Genomic DNA, 17,121 nt, shown 5'->3' with positions numbered 1-17,121 from the left:
GCAAAACAATAAATATTTAGAAAATTTCAGGTGCATAAAGTAAACTAGGAATAGTTTTTGTAAATGATAAATACAATAATTCTAAATACTACCATATTAATAAACATGGCTCATTTAAATGTTACCCAAATAAATCAAAGTTAATACTTATATTCAATGCAATTAATTCTATTAAATTGATATATCAAATGCAATAAAAAGAAACATTCCTTCCCTCAACATAAAAATTTTTCTAAACTTACATTGCTCTTTGATTGCAATTGTATATTTTAAAAACTTGCATGTTTTATAAATCAATGTGATCCTAGCAACAAATCAGAGAAACTAAAATTTTCATGGGTATATTCCTTTTTATAAATATAAAAGAGAAAATGCTTATACTGTAATAGTTAGAACATGATCTCCATAATTCCAAGATGTATCTACTCCTTTATGCAAAATTGTTAGTATTTTAAAAACAATTTAGAATAGTCTCACAAGTAGTTTGTCTCATCCATTTCTTAAAAAATATTAATTTCTCTTCTTTCTCAGTCCAACCATGTGGCTGCTCAATGTTAGTCCCTGTGTTTAATCTTATGCCCTAATGTCCAACAAATTCAATCAAAATTAAAATTCTCATGAAAAAGAGTTGGGAATATCCCACTTCACAATTCTTCAAAATATGCTAAAGAATTATTTTTTAAAAACTGGTCTCTTAAGAGACACACAACAAAGGAAAACTGTTTTCATAACTCTAACTAAAACTACCTAGACAAAAGTTTCCAAAGAAAAATTAACGATAAAACAATGACTGCTAGGCAATTGTTTACATTTGAAAAACTGCAGTTTCATAGGCCTCCTTATAGCCTAAAACTGTCATAATATGCTCAATAACTAATGAAACTAGTTTGGAACATATTTAGGATAACTTGTATCTTTTTAATGTATCAAATTCTTTTAACATTCAGAAGCATGTGAAGATTTATCTCCTTACTTGGTATGGTAAAATAAATCCGATGCTAACATTAACATGTGCATGCTAAAAGTTACCCCAATAACTCGTTTCCTTCTTTGAAATCATATGGTAAAATTACCTCTAAGACTATAGTAAAGCTTAATTTCAGAGTAGGAAGCTTATTATTAAAAAAATTTATAACCCTCAAAAACATTCATGAAAGTAGAAACCAGGTTAGCAAAAGGGGCCTCTAAGGGACTGTGTTAAAAAATGAGTAGAAGAGATTTACAATAAATTTCGTTTCACTGAAAAATTATTTGTACTAAAATTAGATCAGTAGCCCTTTTTCTGCAAAGGTAAAGAAAAGGTACACTCTAGTCCATCCAGGCAACTATCAAAATTACTATTAAAACTTTTCCGAGATTAACAGAAATAGTTTAAAAAAAATCTGACCTGGAACATTCACCCAGGATTGAAACTATAATTTTATCTGAACCCAAGTAAACTTCATATTTATACAATTTACTTAATCATGACGGTTGAATTGAATTTGTACCTATGTGAAAATGGCAATGCGTTCTGAGTTGGTTCAGCCCTTGTCTCTGAGTTCTGTGTCACATCAGGTGTTCTTTCATCATCTGTTCCATTGATACTTTCTGGTGTTAAAGGTGATTGAAGATCTCCGCCTGCTGATTCCTTTTTTAAAAGAAGAACAGGTGAAAGATGAAAAAGTGTTACACTTTTGTATACACTTACTTACACTTACTTACACTTACACTTACTGACTGTTGTATATACTTACTTATGAACCATATTTCAATTGAAATTTGAGTCAGACTTAAAATTGGAAGGAGAAGAAATGTCTTTGGTCTAATTTGACAGAGAAGCAATCTTAAAGCAAAGCAATTCATATGAAAACTAACTGAAACAATACAATTTAGATATATAAACATAACACAATTTAGAAATGTACTTTCAAAGAATTGAAAAATGTAAGTAACTAACTGGCCAGAATAAAACAAATTCAAGTTATTACTGTACAAGAAAGGAAGATGGCATAAAAACAAATATGATTTTAATTTGGAGGGAAGGAAAGCAAAGAGAATGTCATCTTTTAAGTTTTAATTTTTTTTACCTGCCCTCCTTTTCACTCTTATAGCTATTTTAAAAAGCTACCAGAAATACCACTATAACTTATCACACATGATGATACAGTATAGTTCAGCTTTTCTTTCTGCTACTCATAATGAAATTATTTTTCTTCACATTTCTTGTCTTATTTCTACTTTTTGTGTAGTAGTTACATTTAATTAAATCCTCTGGAAAATAAATGGAATTTAAAATGAAGTTCAAACTGAGAATTATTCTAGCAGGGACATCATTAAAATTTCCAAATTTGAAATTAGTTATCAGAATAAAGAGTGGTATGTCTGTTAACCAGGAGAGGCTCTAGAGCCAGACTGTTAAAGAGCAGCTTGGTGGACCCTTTGCGATCTCTGAGTAAAAAAACTTCACAACTGAAACATTAGGCTGTGGCAGAGAAGAAAATGAAAACATCAGTGTCCAATGGGGGAGTGCATAGGTAGGGTCAAAATGTCCCAACTAGAAAGAAAACAAAATTGTCACAAATAAAAACAAGAAGAATATGTGTAATAAGGGAAAATGCTTGTAATCAGGAAAAAAACATGAGAATATAAAAGGATATCTAAGTCATGATAATCTACAGACTTACACTAAAAACAGCACATGAAGATGTGCCACAAAGAAAACATAAAGGTATGGTAAGATTTTCTTTTTGGGGGATCCCTGGTTTAATAATGCTATTTATATTTAAATATTTTAACTAATAGTACTTTAATGCTATCAAAGACCAAAAGGCTACTTTCCTGTTTCTGTATTATTACTTTAACTATTTTTCAATTATTAATGGAACCTCCATTTTGAACTTTTTAAAATTTCATTGCTACTGTTTTCCTAAATCCTCTGCTTCCATTCACTGACACTAAATCCATGAATAAATTGTATAGTATGTAATGTGACAATATAAAATTGTTTTGCAAAAATGTCAACTCCAAATGACCACCTCTAGTTATGAACTTTGTCAATTAGGCAGAAAAAAAGCATAAGCAGAGAGAGAAACCATGAACTTATAATTTTGCTTTCAATAAATCAGTACCATTTTTCAAGAAAGTCCAAACCAAACTAAAATAATCAAGGCCAGCTGTTCATTCTGCTAAACAGTAAGTTCGCCAAGACTTGATTCAGTGGAAATAATAACAGACATAAATTACCTTATTAACTTGAAAGAGCATAACCATCATTAGAAATTAATGCTTAATAGATTTGGTGGAATTGATTGACTAGAGTTCAAGGGACAAAAGTAAATTAGAATTAAAAGAGAAGAGGAGGAATCATTTAATATTTGTTTTTATTACCTTCTAGGAGAAAATAAGGTGGGTATGGGGAAGCCACAATGTTGCTACTGAAATCAGAAGAATATTCTCAGAGGCAAGTAAAGAAGAAAGGGCAGGAGATGGGGGGAAAAAGGGATAAAGGTTGCAACAATCCCAATGTTTCAGTGCAGCAACTTTTTCTTCAGGAAAGGTGAATATTAGCTACATTAACAAAAGACATACTTAATTACCCAAGATCATTACCTCTAAAATAGAAAAAAAAAACCTCAGAGCATGACTTTCTAAAAGTAGGTCTAAAAACAACAAAATTAGTATTTGTTCATGAGAACAAGAAAAAGTTTCAACAGTATAAAAGGGCATAAGAGGAAAATGAAACCCCTTTGCCCTCCAACTACCCCATAGGTAGCCAAAAATATTCTGTGAAACCTCTGAGAAAACTTATATATGTAAAAACAACACTGTGACACTTATTTTAACAAATTCCGAACACATAGTTCTTTTTTAAAATTACAATTTTTGTAATTTCTTAAACATTTCCCTCTATTCTTCAAAAAAAAAAAAAACCCTACATCTTACATAAAAATTATGTGTACTTTATTTCTTTAAATCAAACATTAAATAAAAAACTAGAGGCATAACTATTAGACTGAATTTTTGAAAAAGAAAATAATTATCTTTATAAAGAAACTTGTATGTGTATATGTATATACAACATAGTTGTTAAAAACACCCTAACCCTGGGCCTCCCCGGTGGCGCAGCGGTTGAACGCTGGGTTGCGAAGCTGCTTGCGGCCTCTGTGGCGCCGGTTCGATCCCCGGCTGCTCCCCGGCCACCGGAGGAGGGTCCCACATGGCGCGCAGACCTTTCCTGCCGCCCCCTGCTCCCCTCAGCAGTGGACTTGGGTCCTTCTGCCTGCTCTGTTCCCCGCTCTGGCTCCGGTGAATTCTCTCACCCTCCTGCGCTTCTGACTGTACCCAGTGCATGTATAAACAAACAAACAAACAAACAAATAAAACATGCCTCTATTTTAAAAAAAAAAAAAAAAACAAAACACCCTAACCCTAACCCTAAAGTTGGTCATCATCAAGTGCCCTCTCTGAAATCTCATAGAAGTTCCTTCCTTCCTGACTAGCTCTTCCTTATCTATGTAAAGTATACAGACTGAGTGATGTTTAGGGCTGGTGTGTTTATCTCCACTCTCATATTTTTGTACCTACCAACTGCATTAAATGCTTACCAACAGTCAGTTATATTTGTCCAGAACATGTTTATACCAATTGTATTTACATAATTATATAGTTTATTTATATAATTATATAGTTGGATTAAATGTATATAAACAAATAAAATTTGAATATAAAATCAGATTGGTTATTTTAATGAAAGCCAATACAAATGCTTTAAAGCAACTAAAAGATAAATAGCTAAAAAATTAAATAAAACCCATGATTGAATTATGTATATGTAATATACTATTATATAACATATATAATATGCTACCATATTAGAAAATGCCATAAAACTCTTTCAAATATCACACTCAGACTTCTTTTTAAGTACAGAGTTTTGGCTCTACTTACAGAAAACTGCTGACAATTATTATATGGTTTATATAAGAAAGATAACATGAAATTCCAAACAACAGATTCATATTCAAAGAAAAGTTGTCAGGTTTAAGTCAAAATATTGGTGGATAAGTGAAACACTGAATTTTAACTTAAGGTTATAATGGTAAACTGCTAATAACTAGTCAGTACACCCATTAGTTAAACTGATAAACATTCCACTGAGCTAAGTAGCAGGATTAGAGATACTTATTTACATTGCCCTTACTTTGGAGAGCAAACACTAATATCTAGAGAATTGTAGTGAAACTTTCATGAGGCTGTAAAGTTATCTATTGGATCTGGTTCAGTAAAACCCAATTAAATGATACTAAGAAATGATACTAAGAAAGTTAAATGATACTAAGAAAGTTTAATATTAATTTATAAGCATTCATGAATTTTAATGGTATATATATATGGGCTACATATAAATAATAGTTCAGGGTAGTAACATTTGGAAAGTGCAATCACCTTTCAAAAGAGCCCGGTGACATACCTGTTCAAAGAAATCTAAAAACATTCGTGATTTATTGGACTCACAATGTCCTAAGAAATCATATAATTCAAACCTCTAATCTTATAGATCTAAAAACTACTACTCACGCCTATCATCTGACTTTCATAAAATAAAATAATTACTCATTGAGAATGTAATCACTTACATAGTTAGTGCTCATTTGGGTAAATAGAATTCATCACTAAGATGAAAATTTTAAAAATTATGTTATTTTTATAAAGCTAAAGAAATATTCTTCCTTTGCACACACATGCACACATACATATATAACCTACTTTTTCTATGAAGTGAATTCTAAAAAATCATCAGGAAAAAGCTAGACATATCCAATGCAAATCAAGAGAGCTACTACAATTTGTTCAATACTATAAGAACATGACAATTTTAAATTGGGGAAAAAAACCCTGCAATTTTTGTTTGGTTACAAACAACTGATAGGGTAAATAGACTTTACTCAGATTAAAAGTCTTAGTTAACTGACAGCTGAACATTTTTTTTTCTAAATTCAAATGAAAAAAATATTGGATAGTATTTGCTTATGAGGCCCTTTTTTTTCTTCAGTGCACATTCTAAAGAAAGTGTCTAAAATATTTTCTGAAATATAGTATTTTTACTATAAACTGTATGAGAAATTCATATTTAAAGTCAATTATCAAATTTAACAAAAAATTGACTGTTTAAAAGATTCCCATGGAAACAAAAGAATGCAATATGTTCACCTGAGAAAAAAAATTCTAGATTAATGTCTATTATTTAAAGAGGGAAATGAAAGGAACAGCCAACATGGGATTCAATTTATTCCTACAGATGTTACCTTGATCAAAACGACATTATGATTATCTGACATGACATGACCATAAATTTACATCAAGTGTACAACTTTAGTTCAAGAGTCTAAGAATAAGGAAGTGGCTAACTGCTCTAAATGCCAGACCCCATTCATCACAAGCCCTTGCGGAAGTGAAACGGTACTGCTTCTGAAAGTGTAGTTCCAGTTCAACAGCATCCACATCTCCTCACTACTTGTTACAAACGCACATTATCAGGCCCCATTTCAGCCCTATAAATGCCAGATCAGCATTTTGCATCTTAGCAAGTCTTCCAGGGGATTCAGGATTAATTCAACAAAAGTATCTGTATGTCTCTAAATAACTTATGTGTCAAATACTATACCAAGACTTTTCACCATCATTTTCATCATTACAATCACACCACAACCAACAGCTGTTAACATAACTAAGCATTTACAATATGGTGAGCACTATGTAATCCTCACAAGAGCTCTACAAGGACATATTGCTCATTCCCATTTTATAGATTTAAAAAAATAGTTTAAGTTAAAAAAAAAAGGGTTAGAAACTGGATTCAAAGTTAGACTCTAGAGGCTACATAACTGCCATTATCTTATGACAATGTCATTAGTCATGTCATGACATCGCTATTATCACATTCATTCCTCCCAACAATCCTGTAACTAATGTAACACTCATAACAAGCGTATAAAGAATAGACTTGGGGTAAGCAGTTTCCTAAAGAGCACATATTGATAGCAAAAGTAGGTCAGACTCAAAAATTTTAGCCAGTCTATATACTTCCTCAAATAAAAACAAGAGTTATGGCCAACCGAGTGTCTACCTTTATTGATGATCTGTTAGCCTCTTGACATCTTTTGCTGAATGCATGAGAATATTCTATTATTCAAGTAGAATATTAAATTAACAGATTGTGTTTAACCAGTGACAAGTTTTGCTTTCTGGCTGAGTAGGATCAGAGTGCTAAGTGGTCATACAATGCAAACTAAAATAGAAATATTTATGATGTGTGGTGAACTGTCACAAAAAAGGTAAAGGGTGCAAAAAGAAAAATACTTAAAAAATTTTTTTTCTGGTTCCAGTACATTAACAAATTTAAAATATTTTGAGAAGCTAAATTAAGATAGGTATACTGAGGAACTTAAGATATTTATTCCTTAGATCTCACAGCATTTTCCAAATATAAATATCTTTGATATATTCCTTTGATGAAAATAAATGCTCAAAGACATTCCTTCCACCTCAAAGGAAACTTAGCAGCAACCTGTAATAATTCATGGCCATTTAATCAAAAAGCAGCTATGGTTAGAGAAACGGGAACTAAGTACAATGGTCAAGTGTAATCCATTACAGTTTTATTGGAGTCCTCTAAGTATTCTCTTACAGAATGTGCTACAGCATCTTCTTGTAACACTGCAATCATTTACCCGAAGAATTGGAGCTCCAACTTGTATTGATACTAAATTTTAAATAGGATTTTATGCTTAAAAGTATCACTACACTATCACAGCACTTAGGGGAGACAGACTCAAGGTTAAGTTTTAAAATGATCATTCATGTTATTCCAGGTCACTGCATGTACGGAGGAGGTAAAATAGCACCTTGGCTTCAATCCAGAGTATACCTTTAGTCTGTCAGGAAATATGTACTTTGAAAGCATACTGAGCAGAGCTCTCCTTTCCTGCAAAAAACAAAACCAAAACAGAACTCTTTATATCAGTAGGGTTTATTAGATAATGGTACTAAAGGTGAAGAAGAAGGGGGAAGAGCAAAAAATTTTCCAAAATGTTCCAATCATTTGACTGGTCACTAAAGTCCAAGGCAATTCCTATTTACTTCCTCAAAAAGGTTTTTTGTAAGCGTGTTATTATTGACATTATTGCAGAGAAACATTTGTAACATCTAATCCTTCCTTCTCATATTATGTTTCAAAAATAATTATTATAGAGAAGAATCCAGCACAAAGCTGAACACTAGTCTTGAAATCACAATTGAAATAATGAAACTATTTCCCTAAAACATATATAGTGTTATAAATTAATGTTACCTCAAAAAAAGTTACAGAAACAACTTTAAAAAATTAATTTTTGGAAAATCTGTTTTAAAAATCTGAAAATAAGTGGCATTCTATATAAATCATACCATGCATATTAAAACCTTTGTAAACATACTGAAATGTAGCTAATAAATTATTTGTAGATATAACTAACTTCTAATGAAGAAAGGCTATAATGGACAAGTAGCAGCTATTAACTCATTTCTTAACCAAGAAAGTTAGTTGTATAAAACCCATATAACTTTTGGCTTTCAGTGCAGAGTACAAAGTAAGATGCCATAACTGTCAGATTTGAGTACACTTTAAAATCAGTAGCTAATTTTTAAAATTTTCTGTTTATTATCATGTTTTACATCTTATATAACCTCTCTAACTACTCAATATCTAGAGGTAGCAAAGGGTTAAGGTAGGATGTCTCTGATAAGCAAACGAACCAATCCAGAGCCATCCCTACTCTGTCTAGCCAGTGCAACCCAGGAGGCAATATTCCTTTGCCTTAATGATCCCAGGTCATGTATCAGCCAACTACAATTCTTGTAGTGTAGAGCCCATCCCAGGGAAAACCCCATACAGGCACTACTTCCAGTTTTCCTTGTACAGCCACCCCATATAGGCTCTTTGCCCAGTTTTCTGCTTCCTGACCACTCTAAGGTATCCTGTGAGTGCTCCAGAGGTGTGCCATGCCCCCTGTTTCTAGGATCTGTGAGTGTATCAAACTTGTGCTTTTCTGACCTTCTCCTGTGTGGCTGCACTCAATTGTCACAAGATATAGAATGCAAACAACAGGCTAATTCATGTTCTCTATGTACAATTGTTTTTAAGCTGTATGCGCATTAAAGAATTTGAGTTTTAATTACTAACCTGACTACCCTCCCCTTCCTCAAGATTCTTACAGACATTGGTATACAGAGGGGAAAAAACCTTTCTCCGTGAGTACAGATTAACTGGTACATGCATTTCTATGTCCTCTTTGGAAATAAACTTAATTTTGCCACTCCTCTCCAAATTTAACTCAGGCATAAAGTACACCATCTGAAATGAACAAGGCTCATAAATACTAATAAAAATTAAATACCCACCTGTGAGGGTGTACTAGTAAGTTCCATCTTTTCTTGTGACTTCTCCTTTGCTAGTCGAGCGGCTTCTTTAAATTCCTGAAACTTTTCTGCAAACTGAATGTATGAAGACTATATACATTAACCAAATAAAATTAAGTTGCAATGCCCACTTTCTTAGTTTTGTTTCCATTTTCTGAATAACTGTCTTTTACACAATCTAGCCCTCAAATCAATTACAAGTATATAATAATATTAAAACAACAGAAAAAGAAAACTAATACCAAGCATTTGTACACTATAAAGTATTCTGACAAATCTCATTCAAGAACAGCACAGTTTAACCAAGTTAGAATCTGGTATCAGCAAGCTTACCTATATCCCTCTTGGTTGTTCATACATACATTAATATCACAGTGAGAGACTAACAGGTGAGGGGTGAAAATTACTAAAGATGGGTATGTCATGTGTGTTTATCATGGAGAAAACTGACTCTCTTAAGTTTCTAATCTTAAACATCATAATATTTGCAGCATGATGTTAACTTTAACAAATTATAAACTCTTCTATTGCGTAAGACATTTTGTCTTCCACAATCAAACAACATAGATATTATCTCTGTCTGGACATTACTTGAATTTCATTTCCAAAGACTCCTAAACAGCTAATATTTAGCAACAGAAAGGAATGACTTAACTCCACAAAGTCATTTAAGACTAGTAACAATTTTGGGCCTCCCCTGGTGGCACAGTGGTTGAACGCTGGGCTGCGAGGCTGCCCGCAGCCTCTGTGGTGCCGGTTCGATCCCCGGCCGCCAGCGAGGGTCCCACAAAAAAAAAAAAAAAAAAAAAAAAAAAGACTAGTAACAATTTAAAAATACCATACATAAATGCTAATTCTTAGGACTTCCAGGAAACTAAAAATTCCATGGCCACAAACAGTATCTGAAAGTAGTATACTATTATTCTCAGAGAGATCAAGTTAGGGCTCAAAATGACCAAATTTAAAACCTAAAATCTCTATGTAATTAAAACACCTGCTAGCACAGGCAATAAAAATTTGAAATTATAGTTCCCTCCTCAAACTCCCATAAGCCAACCTGATTTCATTGCCATCTTGGGAAGGAAAGTTTTGGATGGAAAGAATGATGATGTTCCGACCTGCTGTAGGGAGATGGAAGAGTGTCTAAATTAAAGTTGTCATTATTACAACTTTCCTCTGATATTAAATATTGTTACCCCACCCCCATCTATAATTTATAGATCAGGGAACTGAATCTGTTACTATAGTTCTTTTATTGAACAGAATATCTCCTTATTGTAAAAAAGAAAAAAATCTGAATATGGAGCTTTAAAGGTCTCATTCACAATGATGGAAATGAAATTTAAAAAAAAAAACACCATAATTAAGTTCTTTGTATGTGACTTGAAGTAGCACACAAAGTTTTTAACAAGTAATTTAGCATTCCAAAGAACTTAATGTTTAAAATCCTTCTTAATTTCACAAAGACCTACACTGTTGCTAGTTCTCATAGGCTGAGGTTTCCATGATAACAAGATGCAACGTGGTAAGCACTCTAACAATCCAAGCATAGTTGGAATATTCCTCATACATCTAACTTAGGAGACCATACAGTTCTTCCAATACTCCTACTTTGAGAGGCCCTTATCTAGAATTGCCTTATATCACTTTGATTCACTTATGGTTTTCAATGATAAAGCAAACAGGAATATTTCTAAATGCTTGCTTCATTTATATAAAAGCTACAAACTTGTTTGGGCTCCTTCCAGCTTTTAAAGCACCAAAATTAGCCTTCAAAGTAGCTGGAAAAGAAATTATGGTTCTGTCTCTGTACCAAAACATCCTGAGCAGATTGATGATGATCATGAATTCTTGGAGTCAAGTCTAGTGAATAAATAACCTTGACTACAAAAACTAACAGGTTGTTTCATAATAGTCAATTTACACTCAAAAAAAAAAAAAATACTAGACTAACCAGTAAGATTGGTCAAAAGTACATGCTAACATTAAAGAGGAGATATGAAATTACTGAAATATAAATCATTCCCAGAAAAAAATGGGAAGGAGAATGAAAGGAGACAGTAAGATTGATAGAATGTAATAAACTATTCCTTTACTGTATCAGATAGCTGTCCAATTACCTGAAAGTTGTAACAAAAACTTATAATCAAAATGACTTAGGCTAAAAATCATTTCACACAAGTTTCAGCAATTAATTCATAACTTAGTTCCTGTGTTGTCAAGAAATTCAGCAAGTGGGATACAATTATAATTTAATATTTCTGCTATAGAATTTAATACACAATTCCAAATGAAAAGTTCCCAAAAGGTCCCAAGTAATGGTTAAAGTATTATATAAATGTGTAATTTTCTCAGGGGATTGTTAAAGGAAGGATAATGAATTGGGTGTCTATGACCCTGTTATGCTGAAATATTTTGAATCTAAAACTCACTCCTCAGCCACAATTCCAGAAGTATATTTAGAGAATAAGAAGGGTAAAAGAGAAGCTAAATCAGATAACACTTGTTTTAATCATTTTACAGAATATATCTTGAAATCATCAACACAAAAGTTAAAATAGTTTAAAATTGAGCTTTAAACTTCAAAAAGAAATCAAAACACTTGAAAACAGTGTTGAGGAATGTTTACAATTATAACAAAAGGAAACAAAGATTATTTCAACTATTAAACTCTCCTATCATGTCAAGTCAATAAATATTATACAAGTGTAAGATTTTAAAAAAACAACTCATTTTTAATACCTGAATGATGTCTATAATAAATAGCATAAGGCTTTATATAAATGTGAATGGTGTGTGTCTATAAGAACCCAATTACCCTACATGTGAACAATTTCAGCTCGTCATGCATATTGAATCATATGTAAAGTGCTTCAAAAGTAGGGCTATATTTTCTTTTTTAGTGAATGCTTCAAACAGAAAGGCTTTAATCATAAATCTTTAGGACTGGTGAGCATAATATTAAAAGAGACAAAGTGCAATACTCATCACCAATTATCTTATTATTCTGACATTGTTTCCTTACATACTTTCTGTTTGGCAACCACTAAAACTGAAGGTACTGCTGGTTTAACACAGCACAGCTTTTGCTTATGGCGGGACAACTGTTTTACTTCTAGTACTTAGCCTGGGGATGCTGTTTTTTTATCAGCTTTTCTTGAGGCAGTAATTCACTTGGTCACCCTGTTCTAACAACTCCTCATTGTTGTTTATTGGATCTCACTCTACTGCAACAGAGAGCGCTCAGAGTAATTCTCACCAAGACAAAACACAATTTTCTCAAAACACAGTAATTTATGTATACCTGCTGTCATGTCAAAAACTGAAATCTTTATCACTAAATCTTTATCACTTCATTAGAGTGTTGCGTCTACATACCTTACAGAACATCTCCAACATCTCTAATCCCTGAGTTAAGTCCATTTTGAAGTGATATCCTCCTGGTTAAAAAGTGATATTCCCCCATTATTTCCTATCATGCACACAGTCACACAAACCCTTCTCAATCAATAGGGACTGTTTCTGATGAGTACAGTAAATTTTCCTATTGACAAAGGAACCTATGATCTTTCATTTCTTACTCTAAAGTTGGGCTGAGAAAACTAAACAAATTTCTCCTATAATTTGTTATTATATATTTAAGACAACTGACTTAAACTGCTGAAGATGAGTTTTCTATTTTGCTCTTATAGCTTAACTTACTTTTGAAAGATGATGCTCAGAGGAGAATCCCAGTCCATAAACAGTATTTGCCCGGCTATCGGCCCACTGGCCAAACTTCTGAGATGTTTTTGTAAATGTCATGTTTGGGGTGATGGTGCTATTAATTATTGCCTGAAAAATAAAACAAATATGAGTATCTGTCAATTATTACCTAACAGGCATTTAAACACAGGACCATTTAGTTACATAAAATTTAGGGCTTATAATGAGCTACAGTGTTAAATATATAAAGATAATTAGAGAAATATTTTATAGTATTGTAACAGTGTTAATAAAATAGTTAATAGAGCTAAAAATTAATGACATTGTCAAAGACTTGAATACCTTACAATCAAAATAGATTTTCCTATGACGCAAAAAAATTTTTAAAGTTTTTATTGTGTCAGTTTCTACCCTTTGAATATTTAAAACCAATCTCTTAATTTTTTATGATACTCATTGGAAGTAGATTTTAGTAGTTACTTAAGGTTAGGACTCACCATCCAAAGAATCTTTAAAAAAATAATATATCAATAACAAATTTTCTATTTGTATACTAATTTTTTAAAATATATAATCAAAAATTTTCAAGCTTATTTACCTGATTATGATAGAGAAAATATTTTCAATTATTCAGTACATTTTTACTTTACTCAAAGAAAAAAATCAATTCACTATATACTTTGCCACTTTTTTCATTGTGGTATAAATTTATGAATTGAGAATCATTATCACTTCTGTTTAGCACTTAGTAATCTTAGAAAACTTGTATTTTCATAAGTTATTAAACATTAACATTGGCAATTATTGAATAATATATTTCAATTATTATAACATATTAGCCTAAGTGCATTCCCTGTGTCTCTACTGTGAAAGTTCAGAATATTTTAGTCTAACGGCCTCCAAAATTGAGTTTTAAGTGAGTCCAGCAAAAAGCAAAAGTAAGCATCAGACAGTCCATATGCAATTATTTGGTGAACTACATTCAACTAAATGTTGAATGAAAATGAAGAATTTTTAGAGCAAAGCTAAATCTGTTTACCATGTAAACAACAGTATTAATGTAAATATGATGATCTCTGCAGTACTGATGAAGTTGTAACAATGAATGCAAGATACTTGTCCTACTAAATAAGACATTTTTCTGGTTAGATACATAAGGACTTTCCAACTCATTATGAAGTTCCAAAATAGGAGTGGGGGTAGGGAAGAGAAAAATACTCATTAAACACACCAAATAAACCATTGCTGCTTACCAAAAACCAACAGCATCAGTTTAGTTGCTTAGAAAAGCAACTAGAACATGTGATAGAAAATATAATTCTGCTACAGAGAGTAGATTTTGTTAAAATAAAAACTTTTCCACAAGTTATTTAAGAGCCTAATAATTATAAGCTGTAAACTATATTTAAAAATGGAAATGCCAGAAGCAGTAGTTCATACTGCTTCAGAGGAAGAACACAAGGATTATTTAATCACATGAGACACTGAACTACTTCATTTGAACTTTACTTTTTAAAAACTATTTAACCCTCCCGTCTAATACAAATGATAAATTCACTGTAGTTTAGGCTAAGAGAGAAATACAGATGATAGAAAATTGAACGTTCCAGTCAAGAAAAAGAAATAACACTATGGAGGTCTGAGATTATAATAATTAATATCTATTAATTTCACTAAATAATTACCAAATATAACAAAATTATTCTTAATTAAATAATGCCTCACAGAAATTATCATTATTTCCCAAATCCTTTGAAGCCTCTGAATGAAAATGAAAAGAAGATCAATTATTTGAATAAGTACATGTTAGCCCCTGGGCTTACATTGAGTTAGAGTAAGGGATGAGCACACAGAAAAAACAAACTGAGTTGAACATTAAGTCAATGATCATTTTATTTTCCCCAAACCACTAGGCAATACATAACTGATAGCCTAATAATATTAATAACAATAACAACAGCAGTGTTATTGTTAAACACACCTTAAGTGCCTTGGCCTAAATTAATTATTTAATCTTCACAATATTCCCAGTTTATAATGATACAGGTATTTGCATGTTAGATCCCTTTTACAGATGAGAAAACCAAGGTGTGAAGGTATCTTGCTCTAGGCCACAAGACTAGTTACAGAACAGAAATTCAAATCAGTTAGCTCTACAGTCTACGTTATTATGACCCCTACAATGAAATGCTAAAATTTCTGGGAGTGTAATAGCCTCATTAGCATCAGGAAAGGTTGGAGGAGAAGAATGGAGTTTTCATCTTTCTACATGGTTATATAACCAGATTCTGACATCTGTATTTCCTATCTATATGACCTATATGTTAGTCAAAATTCATTGATGAAAAAATGGACTTTCTTCCCCTTTGGTAGTCTATCCATCAGCGAGTGATCTAAGTTCTCTGCAGATATCCACGAATTTAATCCTTACGACTATCAGTACTGAGAGAAGAACAATGAGCTCAGAGTAATGTGTCCAAAGTCAAAAACTTAGTAGATGATGGAGCTGAAATCTGAACCCATATTCTTAATATCATTCTGTTTGCTTCCTCTAAAAAATAAAAAATTAGGAGACTCCCTGGTGGTGCAAGGAGTTAAGATACAACCTACGAAGCTCACTGCAGCCACTACAGCACAAGTTCAATCCCCAGCAAGGGAGGTGACCCACATGGCACAGCAGACCTCTCCTGACTCGCCTGCTGCTCCCCTCAGCAGTGTATTTCAGTTGATCTGCCTGTTCAGTTCCCCACTCTGTCTCTGGTGAACCCTTTCACCCCCTAAAACTCTGGACTACACCCCAGTTCTTGTATGTATAAATAAATCTTTTAAAAAATTTTTAAAAAATCAGATTTAACCATATGAACTTTTTTTTAAAAAAGATTTATTTATTTATTTATACAAGCACTGGGTACAGTCAGAAGCACAGAAGGGTGAGAGAATTCACCAGAGCCAGAGCGGGGAACAGAACAGGCAGACTGACGAAATACACCACTGAAGGGAGCAGCAGGTGTGGCAGGAGAGGTCTGTCGTGCCATGTGGGACCCTCGCCAGTGGCCAGAGATCGAACGGGCGCTGCAGAGGCTGTGGGCAGCTTCACAGCCCAGCACTCAACTGCTGCACCACCAGGGGAGGCCCTCCATATGAACTTGTTTAGAATAAAGGATCCTGGTCTTAATACTGACGTTGACAGATTTCATGTTTTTGGAGATTTTGAACTGACTACTAATCTATAGAAGTGTATCTAGAAAGAATTCTAGTTCAGCACATTCTGTGCTCCAAAAACTGTATACATGTTACCACTATATTCCTAGCACAGAGTCTGACATAAACAAAAATGCAGTTAATATTTATCAAGTAAACTGGCCTCAAATCTGTAGATGATTTTGGCATGTAACTCTATATAAATAAGGTGATTATTCTAAGTAATTTAGTGAACAAAACATGTTTTCCTGAAAATGATTTTGTTTAAAATTTTTAAAAACTCAAAAGGAAATATTTTAGTAGAGATAAAAATCCTCTGAATAAGGCTGGAATGCTGTACTGTTTAAAATAAAGCAGCAAGGTTATTTAAAGTAAATGTAACTTACCTTTGAGCCATCTAAACTGATTATCCTATACACATTTCTTGTGCTATCATAGAAGTAAGACACAGTAACTGCATGCTTGCTGGTGGGTACCCAGTTCTTCTTTGTATTTGGGTCAATCTGGAAGACGTGAGCTCGAGTGCTGAAGATGGGTTGTTCCCTGTATGGCAGAAAATAAAAGGATGTACTAAGAGTCGTCAATTTTATTCCACTGGACAACAGAACATGAAAACTATGATTCAGCATGCCCCCAAATTCCAACAATCACAATCAAACATTATTTGCTGACTCCATATTTGTGAATTTTCCAACTCACTAAAATTTATTTGTAGAACTAAAATCAATACTGAGGGCTTTCACTATGGGAAAAATATGAGTTGCTGATAGGCATGGT

The 17,121-nt window shown here is 32.8% G+C and overlaps 1 protein-coding gene across 3 annotated transcripts in view; it reads right to left on the bottom strand.

The window, feature by feature from the left end:
• Positions 1-16,883, bottom strand: part of HOMER1 (homer scaffold protein 1) — a gene marked incomplete at its 3' end in the record, with an annotated part of 71,677 nt that extends 54,794 nt beyond the window's left edge. For 2 of the 3 annotated variants that reach the window (XM_084233713.1, XM_084233715.1), the window contains exons 1-4: positions 16,731-16,883; positions 13,141-13,272; positions 9,421-9,513; positions 1,491-1,630 (exon numbers count right to left, since the gene is read on the bottom strand). In XM_084233713.1, coding sequence (XP_084089839.1) covers positions 1,491-1,630; positions 9,421-9,513; positions 13,141-13,242 — 335 coding nt within the window. In that variant the 5' untranslated portion in view covers positions 13,243-13,272; positions 16,731-16,883. Of the gene's footprint in view, positions 1-1,460; positions 1,631-9,420; positions 9,514-13,140; positions 13,273-16,730 lie in introns of all 3 variants that reach the window. The other variant, XM_084233714.1, reaches the window with a different exon arrangement.
• Between the last annotated feature and the right edge of the window lie 238 nt (positions 16,884-17,121).

This window comes from Talpa europaea (genome assembly GCF_964194135.1).
Source record: "Talpa europaea genome assembly, chromosome: 5".
In the NCBI taxonomy this organism is placed as follows: Eukaryota; Metazoa; Chordata; class Mammalia; order Eulipotyphla; family Talpidae; genus Talpa; species Talpa europaea.
The sequence above is the reverse complement of the archived record's forward strand: the minus strand, read 5'-3'. Positions and strand labels throughout refer to the sequence as shown.